Here is a 10,695-nt window from a genome sequence, read left to right on the forward strand (position 1 = left end):
AGGATCCTGAGCTTGTCAGTTAACTGACATTTGAAGAACTGGAACACAGTTGTGATGTTTAACATTGTCAACTTGACTGGGTTTAGAAAGGATCCACCTCTGTGTATGTGTTCTAGTTTGCTTGCTTTAAAAAAAAAAAGTAAAAGTTATTTTTATTAATTTTATGTGTATGAGCATATCACCTACATGTATGTAAGTGCACCCATGTAGAACTTGAGTTATGAATGGTGGTTAGCTGCCATGTGGGTATTGGAAATTGAACCTAGGTCCTCTGCAAGAGCAGCTAGTACTCTTAACTGCTGAGCCATCTTTCTAGCTAGCCGCCTAGTTTGCTTTCTATTGCTGTGATGAAACACTAACCAAATCCAACTTGGGGAAGAAAGGGCTTATTTTTTTTTACATCTCCCAGGTCACAATTTATCATTGAGGGAAGTCAGTGCAGGTACCTGGAGGCAGGAGCTGTAGCACAGACCATGGAGGAGCACTGCTTATTGGCTTACTCCTCTGGCCTATGTTCAGGCTGCTTTCTTATACAACCCAGGACTACCTTCCTAGGAGTGGCACTGCCCACAAAGAGCTGGGACCTCCTACAGCACTCAACAATCAAGAAAATGGCCCAGAGACTTGGCCACGGGCCAATCCACAGAGACAATGCCTCAATTGAGGTTCCCTCCACCCAGGTTTGTCAATGAGACGCAATGAGACAACTGAAGCTATCCATCAGCACAGTATGTTTGTTAAGAGTGTTTTCTGAGTTTATTTGAGGAGATAAGACCCACGCTGAATGTGGGTGGCATGATCTCATGGGCTGAATAAAAAGAAAAAAAGAGAAAGCAAGCTGACCACCGGCGTTCATCTCCCTCTGCTTCCTGACTGCAGATATAATGTGACAAGTTGCCTCACACTCTTGCTGATATGATTTCCATGCCACAATGGACTGTATCCCCTCAAACAATGAGCAAAAATAAATCCTTTTTCCTAAACTTGATTTTCTCATGTATTCTGTCACAACAAAAAGGAGAGTAACACAGGGACATTACTTCTGTACTTTTTTATGTGCTTATAACTGGATGGATATATTCAGAATATGCTGACTGATGACAGACATTAGGAAAATGATAGAATTTTTTCAACTTGATAAAAATCTCACATTGTCATACTATTAAAACATTTTTGATATTTTCTATTGTTAAGATTTTAGAACTCACCAATTTGGGAAATATATTTAGTATGTATCTATTTAAATGGCTAATGGTTTAAAGAATTAAAAAAAAAAATCAAAGCAAATTTAGCCCAGAAATTCTTCAACTTGCTTAATCAAGATGTCCTTGTCTTAATTTCTCCTGCTGTATAGGTGGGAACAGCACCAAGTCTCTTCTGCACAATGGTTTTGCCTCTAAATAGCAAAACCATAAAGGTAACAAAGGGTATCACTAGGCTATGTCTATATATTTCAGTGGATGAGGTCAGAGAGAGTTAGGTAGAATATGTATTTTCATATTGATTTAGTTACAAGAATTTCAAATTTATATGTATCAGTCAACTATATTATTTATAATTGAGTCTGCTCAGGGATCAATACCTAATATTTGGATAATGATACCTGTAGTAGGAGACCTCCAAAGATGGCGCGGACTCAGAGCCCTGGGATTCAGCAAGAATTCACTTCACTTCTTGGTCTGCAAATAGCCTGCCAAAAGGAGCCCACATCTCTTACCCTGCTTGCAACCCAGTGACTGCTGACAGACTGTGTGGCATGGACCAATCAGAAAACAATATGCTGACTAAAGGGACTTGGGGATGGAGAAAAGGGAAATATAAGGCGAGCTCCCTCCTGCATTAAACGAGCCTGCAGCACCTCGCCTAGTGCTTGCTTCAACCCGACTCCCGGGGTCTGTGTGTTGACTCTGTGCCTCTTGCCCCCCACAATCGGCAGGGGACCCAATCCAGGTCAGGGTCTTCACAGCTGGCCTGAGGAGAACCCGCAACAGATACCTGACTCTTCAAATTATGGTTTCATGTTTACATTGATCTCACTTTTAAAATATTCCAGTTATTATAATATTGAAACATTTTCTGTGGGGAAACAATCCTAGTATACAAATCAAGAAATCTTTGTTATGAGCTGAACGTATACAAGGGAAAAGCCCCCTCTAACCCTCATCTCAGCAGGGCTGCCTCTTGTCGCCCACCAACATCCATATGCTGACTGCTCCCACTAATTCAAGAGATCCATGGCACATAACTTTATAACATCTGAAGTTTGGGTATTACTCAATCCCTGATTCTCAATCAGGTAGCAACAGTTTTTGTAAGAGAACAACTGTTTTGTAGTGTTTACAGGAGAGTAATTCTATGGATTTTAAAGATTCATTATTTTTAGGATGATCTACATGTACAAATTCTTCTTGGGTTCATAATCATAGTGTAATAATAAAAAATGAGAAACGAATTAAAAACTTGTCATTTAAAGTATTCACAGGAAGGGATTTCTACTGCTAAGCTGTTTTTTAAAACCCTTTAGCATAACCAATAGGACTAATGTGGCTCCTGCTTTCCCTTTCAGTCCTTTTCTACAACACTCAGTTATAGTCACAATTTAACATATACATATAAGGATATGTGATACTCATACAGATTTCTGGAGTGTTTTATGAATAACAAAATATGTGAATATTAAAAATGTAGTTGACATTTAAGAACATTTCTGTAGATATTAACACCACAGCATATATTCATTGCGTGATTTCAACTGTTACATAGTTATTTCCTGGTGAATGTGGTGGCAAAGCCAAATTTTCAAAGTTAAAAGCTTGGCAATTTTAATGAGCATAAAACCATATGATAAAATGGACTCAGGGTCAAATCATATACAGGCAACAGCACTTGCCCATATAAACGTATATGTGTATTTAGAAACAAACACATGCACACATGTGATATCATTTATCAATGTATCCGTGAGTGGTTCAGGTGCCACTAATCCTAGCACTCAGGAAGCAGAAGCAGGTGAAGTTGAAGTCTGAGACCAGCCTGGGCAACTAAGGCTAAGCTTCAAAGTACAGAAGGGCACAGCTCAGTGCAACAGCACCTGCCCACCATGCACAAGCCTGTGTCCAATCCCTAGTATGACAGAGAATATAGTATACTGGATAAGAACTCGATGCTTTAACTCTACGTCTCATGACACCTCAGAGGTGCTGCTTTCCACTGCACTTCTCCGAACAGCCTTGGACTTTCAGGCAACTTTAAACAATGTCATGACAGAAAAAGTTAAGATTTTTGTAAGAGTATAAAAAGATTTTACTGCTTTGTCTTACTGATGGCACTCAGGCTGTCTCACTACATTTGCAATTATAAATATTGCTGCAAAAAAGCCTTCGCAGCTTCTCTGTATGTGTGTTCAGTATTGCCCATGCCTAGCTGCAGCACACTTAAGGTTATACAAGTATATATAACAAGAATCTCATGTTCCTTTTACCTGAAAATAAAATGCATGCCTTAGTAAATCCTTCTGCACAAAATCAAAAAGTAGGAATATTAAACTTCAGAAACTACTAAGCACAAATGGCATATAATTCCAAGATAAAATACATTGTTAGAAGTCAGGTCAGGAAAGGGGCATAACTGCTTCCTCAGGTTTACTGCCAAAGGTAGTTGTCTAGGCTCTTTGATAGAAAAGAGCAGTCAGCCTACTTTAAGTTTTCTGGCTATAATGAAAATATATGAATTAAAGTAAAGTGGGTGTTGAACTCACTAAGTCACTGTCTTTCATTAAAAAAAAAAAAGCCTTTGAGAACTGAGATTCATTTAGCTTTAATTTCTATTGTATGAACAAAATACTTTTGGTTCTAAATCAGTCTATATAATATTTGTCATGTGTGGAAAAAGTACATTTCTAACATAAAAATTTTTTAACTTTTCAAAAGAAAGCAGCAGGTGACCTGTCAGGTAGTGGGAGTACAGTACTTCTTGTTGCTCAGTGATGAAAGTCTCTCCAAATCTGAAGGGTTCTACATCTACTCATGGAATTACAGTTTCTTTTCTACCATTAGACAGACAGATACAGCCATTTAACTATACCTTATTGTAGTGTCTCTACATTAAAAGACAGTAAAGAGACATGTTCAACCTTCCACCCCCAGTACACACATCTGGCCTAGTTTGTGAAACACTTTACACATGTTTGCATACATCTTGATAACACACATTTCAACCACTGGGCACACTCCAGTCTTTCTACTGACCTTGATCATTTTCCTACTGCTTAAAAAGTCAAAATAGTGACACAATCACGGACAAAAATAAGCTGTTATTTGTGTAAATTCTATAAAATTTCCAGAGTCATTGAACACCCTGCAGAACTAGGAATTAATTCTCTCATTTTCCCACCTCATTTTCCCTTTTCTTCGCAGCCCCCACCAGACACAGGGTGTCACTCTAGCGCAGGCTGTCTTCAAAGCTCTGATAGATCATGGGATTATAGGTATGAACCCACACATTTTTAATTGCACATGATTGTAAATATACTGTTGTTCCTAGAAAAGGATACAGCGTTTGCCAGTTTAAAAACAAATGAGAATAGATACTGAAAATCTATTAGCAGGTTTTAGAAGACCTAATTAGAAATCTCCAATTATCTTCAACTTGCCTCCATTAAGTTTCTTCTATAGTGTCTCTTTGGACGCAACACCTTAAAATAAGAGAAACAGCTGCTTTGCTCTATTTCAAATAGGATACAAATGCAAACTAAAGTCACAGTCTTCTATAATAAATGAAAGCTAAATGTTTCTCAGAAGAAAGCAATGTGGTATTTCTAAGAATACATACTTGAACCATTTTTGAATTATTGCTCATCTAAATAGGTTTGATATCAACCCTTTTACTCATCGTGATGGAAGGTGAAGGAGTGGCAGGTCAGAGCCCAACAGACAATAGAAACGCCAACCCAGACCTCCACCTTGGAGAGCTCAGTAGCAGCTTTCCCGTCTACCACTAGAAGATACTCACACATTTTTTTCAATTTGAATGTCAAATAAATCTTTAAATTCCAAATAACTACCTTTCACTACCTACCAGAAAAATAACTGGTATGTTAGGCAAGTGTTCTATCACTAAGCAAAAGTCCAGACCTAAATGACTATTCTACTGTGCCAAATGTGTATATATTAAGAAAATTAGATTTCAATTTGTCTCATTAACAATCAGATTTTGTGTGTGTCTGTGTGTTGTTTTGGGTATCAGTTTCAAGACCTCACACATGCTATACAAGTGCTCTACTACTAACCAATAACCCAGTGACGTATGTTTTGAATTTTTAAATTGTATATCAAAAGTATAGCATATCTTAATCATATTATCGTTAAATTTAAATTTTCTACTTTAAATATTATAGGTTTTATATATGACTTCAAAAATATACACGTTTTAACTAAAGACATTACAATTCCAAAGTATATTCTTGAATACTCAGTCTAGTTCTGATCTAAATTTTGGACATTTGAAAGCTAGAACATAACTGAATAAATACTTGCAAAATTAGTGCTGTAAATTTGTCTTTTCATTTAAACGCCTCGGGAATCTTGCAGATTTGGTAATTTCTTTTAACCTTATATCTTTTGCCTGCATGTATGTAAGTGCACTGGTACTGTGCAATGCCTGGGCTTTGGATCCCTGGAACTGGGATGGTTGTTAGCCATCCTCTGTAAGAACAGTCAGTGTTTCTAACTGCTGAGCCATCTTATTTTAACATATATATGCATATATGTGAATTTATAATTTCATACCCCCACAGATATATTCTTTATAATACAAGGAAGTATGGTGTTTTATAGAAAGATATGATAGAATAGCCAAAGGAAAGTAAAAATATTCACAGTAACTAATAATCTTTCATAAATATCTAATAAATGTACTAAATGTATAAATGTTTGAGATTATACTACCCTATTAATCACAAACATTTGGACTTACTAGAAATAATTTGCTTCTTCCTTTCTTCCCTTTTTTTCTTTATTCCTTCTGTTTTGCAGAAAGTGTCATGTATCAGAACATGGTCTCCAGACCCTTCTGCCTCTACCTCCGAAGTGCTGGGGTTATAGGTAAATGACACCCAGGGCTTTGTGTATGTGAAGTGGGTATTCTACCAACTGTGCACATCTCCAATTTTGGGTTGAGAATTTTAAGTTCTTCCTTACAATCTTAGACACTTAAAACAGGATTAAAACCCTTTATATCATTGGTCAAAAATGAGGCCTATTAATCACATGGATTTGGTTAAGCTAAATATTTAGTTCCATTTGGAGGAGGGGGTTGTTTTTCAGGTTATTTTGGAGGATGGTTCCCTGCAGTCCCAGCAGTCCTGGAACTTGCTATGTAGCCCAGGCTGACCTTGATCTAACAGAGATCCACCTGCCTCTGCTTCCTGAGTGCTGGGATTAAAGGTGTGCACCACCACACCTCCTCAGCTTGTTTATTTGCTTTTGGGACTGAGTCTTGCTACACTGCAAGGCTGAGCTTGAATCTCTTGAACTGAAGCTGCTCTTCTGCCTCTGCCTTTTGAGTAGGACAGGCTACAGATATGAATTGTTCAAACGAGCTTTTTTTCTAAATTTCTTGATGTCAATATCCTGATTCGAATCATCACTGATTTCTATTCTCAGCTCTCACTTGAGAAAGCTGTTACTTGCCTTGAGCATTCTTCCTGTTAATTAGCATTGGGAGTCATTTCTCTATTACCTTGGTTTAGGTTTCTCTCCCACACCCAGGACAACTGCTAGGACCTTCTACTCTGTCTGTTCTCTTTCTCTTTGATACTCTGTTCTTAGCAAGACAAGCCTGTATACATGCCACTGCATTCCGCAATCACAGACATTTAAAATACTTCATAATCAATAAGGCAACACATCTTTAATACAATATTTCATACCTGTTTTACTCTTTCTCCCTCATGTGGCTACAGAAATCCTTCATATACCTCATAACCAAGCTGGAAAATGGGCTCAACTTCTGTATGCTCTCCTCTTGCTAATTCTTGGCATGCAGTTGTTATATTTTAAAACTGGATTACAGATATTTTCTGACATGCTAACTTCCTGTGAACACTGAATACTTTATACAGTTATATCAGATGTTGAAAATATAACTGATTAAAAAATGAAATAAGACTGGGTATGGTGGTACATGCCTTTAATCCCAGCACTCTGGAGGCAGAGGCAGGAAGACTTCTGTGAGATCAAAACCATCCTGTTCTCCATAGGGAGTTCCAGGCCAGTTAGCACTACAGAGACCCTGTCTCCAAAGGATGAAAAGAAAATGAATTTTTCCTAGGAGAAATATAAAGCATTATGTAAGTTATTGCCAAGTATCACAGACACACACACCATTTCAAAAAGTCCTAATATTGCTTAACCCTTTTCATATAGTAAAAGACTCTAACGATACATATGAATCTTTAGACTATGACACCAGATGACTCCATCTGCTTTCTCTTTATAAAACTTTGCATAAGACAATTTTGTCTAATGATGTGACTTACTAAATAGTAGGAAAAGCCAAAAGCCACAAACATTCTGTGTGACTAAACAAAAATGCTATATTGATTTATACAAAAAAACTTTAATAAAGAAAGATCCAAACTTTTAAAAAATGTGGCAAGCAGAAAATATCAGTAGACTACAGAGTGAAATCAAAATGAGAAGTTAAAAATGGCTGCCTTAAACTTTACTCATAACAAGCATGAGGTCACATTTAAAATAGTTTGTTCTCCTTGAACTAGGAATACACAGGACGCTGAGGAAACAACTACTGTACAAATCAGTGGAGTGGGAATCCTTAACTGTTCCATGTGTTAGTGCTGAAGTCTATATCTTTCTATCTCTGCTGATTTCAGCCATCCATAAAATGAAACCTTGAAGAATTCCTGCCATTCAACAGAAGGAAGATCTCCATATAATACTGATGGTTTTAATAGACTTGTCTCTCTTACAAAAGCATGCTCTAAAAATGCTACACTTGAATAGAAACAAATTAGGAAAGAAAAGAAAAGAAAGAAAAAGGAAGAGTAATTTATGAATAAATAGAAGCTAAAAACTCATCTGTAACAAATACAGTTTCTTAGCAATTGCTTCAGTCTTTATGCACTTTGTTAAATAAAGGCATTTAAATGTCAAAAAGTAAACTAACAGCAAATATGGTTTTGCTCTGATTTTTTAATAAGAAAGAGATGGTCCTATTAACCTAGTCACAAATATTTCATTTCCTCATCTATAGTCACTCTGATTTACAAAAAGTACTAATCATTATTATATTAATGTTGCAGCAGAGACACTGAGGCTAATACTGAACCATAAGGCAAAATTTAAGAACGAATATTCAAATATAAATATTTCCAATCTTAGTTTACACACATTAGATTTCCCTTCTACCCCCCAAAACACAGAACAGAAAAAAAAAAAAACACCAACCAACCAACCAACCAAACAAACAAACAAACAAAAAAACATAGCTGTTGTAGGAAACCAGGATGCCAGGCACTAGGGTAAAATGAGACTAAAACTTATAGGTCCAGGCTGCATTCTCTGCTAAAGGGAGGGGCACTGAAAACAGTGAGCTCTGATAATCCCTGTCTTGCAGAACACTGCCAGACTTGCAGGACAAAGCAGCCTGGTCATAAGTGCAGGTTTCCCCTCTGTAGGAAAGCATCTTGGTCAACAACCCTTAGCTCATCTCCTTGTCCTAAACAAATAACTCAGCTATCCCTGGCTAAGAGATTAGACCAGGTTAAAGTTTTACTCCTGAGCTAAAAGCTAAAAGTTCACCATGCTTTTAGCTCTAAGAAAGAAAACATTGTGGCCAATAAATTACTGGGTGGGCATTGATAACCTTAAGTAAAAGTTTAAAAATCTTTCTGGTGCCAACTAACAGATTAAATGTCCTGTTTCTTTGTACCCTAAATCTCTGTATGTGACTGTCATATCCCATGTGACTGCTAGTTCCTTGGGATGTATAAAACCATATGAATTCTAAAATAAATCGTCCTGTTGGGAAGACACAGGTCCCAGAGTTTGACTCTGTCACCAATCAGACCCTCTGTCCCGAAGCCAGCAGGTCCCCCACTAAGCAAAGCAAACCTGAGTCCTGACAAGCCGTTTCTTACTTTTAAAACCACAATCTACATTCTGATGTAAATAAATGCAAGGAAGCCATGGGCTTCAGTTACATGGATGCATCCAAATGTGTCATCCTACTAGAGGACCATGTTGACAATGATGCAGAAGTCATGTGGTTTAATAAATCTTCTTTTAAAAGATTTACTTGCATTTCACGTGTATGACAATTTTGCCTGCATGTATGTATGATCATGTGTCTGTGATGGGTGCCTACTGAGGCCAGAAAAGGGGGTTGCTTCCCAGGAACACAGACTACAGATGGCTGTGAGCCACAAGTGGGTGCTAGGAATGAAGGGCAGCAAGTGCTCTTAACCACTGAGCCATCTCTTCAGCCTGGTGTAATAAATTTCATAAACACAATGTTTTGGTATCCCTAAATAATATGCTAGACACTTTCTGGGAGGGGAGTCAGGCAATATTTTTAAATTAAAAGCTATAAAAGACATAACCTAACTCAAACTGACTAATAAACCTGTTCATAATGTCGGAAAAACTCAAAGGTACACGTTATTTTAATTTGATGCGGGCTTGTTAGTGTCTATCATAGCACATGATTTATATAGACAGCCTATTTCTGTATCTTATTCTAAATCTTCATGTTGAAGTTCATTCTTAGATTTTTCTCCTTTTCTTTTTTCCTTTTTTAAACTGAAATATTGCGAATTTCATACAATATATTTTTATCTTATTACTTCCCCTCCCCTATCTGTACTACCCTTCCCAATTTCATGTTCTGTTTTATACATACATACATATATACATACATACATATTCATAGTGTCAAATTTGTGCCCCTGAATGTCCTTCAATGTGGATCTATCCCATTGAGCCTGTTATATCGAATCACATCCTTCAGGGAAACCGACTTAACCACTTTCTTCTCAAGCTCATTTCAAAAGTTAGGCCTTTAAATAGTGTGTTTTTCTTTTATAAGTTAAGCTATAACTTAACAATTGGAAAAGTGCGACCAATCTTACGTTGGGAAAAAATTAAATCATTTTAGTATGTCCCTGGTGTAGGTTTTAGAATTCTAACAATACCATAGGACAGAATTTTTCTAATCCTCTACATTTTTATCAGTTTGATAGATAAAATGTACTTGTTTCACATATGTGCCTAATAAAATTTCAAGTGGAAAGATGACAAATGAGGTAGAGATTCAATTAATGGGGTTTTGTGAGCACGCTATGTCTTAAGTCTGCTATTTCATTATTCCACTGAGAAGAAAGTCATACCATTTTAATTCTACTATTCATATCATAGGCAGAGAGAGACAGAAACACACACAGAGAGAAATATCCAGCCAGAGATAGTCAAGGTAGAGCAACACTAATATTTTGAAATTCAACAGTTAGTTAAAAAAGGATTTAATGCCTTTTAAAAGTCTTGGTATTTACTGCCAGAAAAAAAAAAAATTGTTAGCACATAGCTTTCCTTTGCTCCTTCTGCATTCTTCAATTATTGTAAAGGATACTCAGTACCAGAATGATATGTGACTCGGCCACAAATTGAGCCTGGCTGCTCC

General features: G+C 36.9%; 1 protein-coding gene across 1 annotated transcript in view; it reads right to left on the reverse strand.

Annotated features, from left to right (window-relative positions):
- Tusc3 (tumor suppressor candidate 3) overlaps nucleotides 1-10,695 on the reverse strand; it is a gene marked incomplete in the record, with an annotated part of 221,011 nt that overhangs the window by 20,312 nt on the left and 190,004 nt on the right. The window contains 1 exon segment of the mRNA XM_017800973.2: nucleotides 10,645-10,695. Coding sequence (XP_017656462.2) covers nucleotides 10,645-10,695 — 51 coding nt within the window.

The sequence above is a fragment of the Nannospalax galili genome, unplaced genomic scaffold (assembly GCF_000622305.1).
Source record: "Nannospalax galili isolate Female #2095 unplaced genomic scaffold, S.galili_v1.0 scaffold242, whole genome shotgun sequence".
Classification (NCBI taxonomy): Eukaryota; Metazoa; Chordata; class Mammalia; order Rodentia; family Spalacidae; genus Nannospalax; species Nannospalax galili.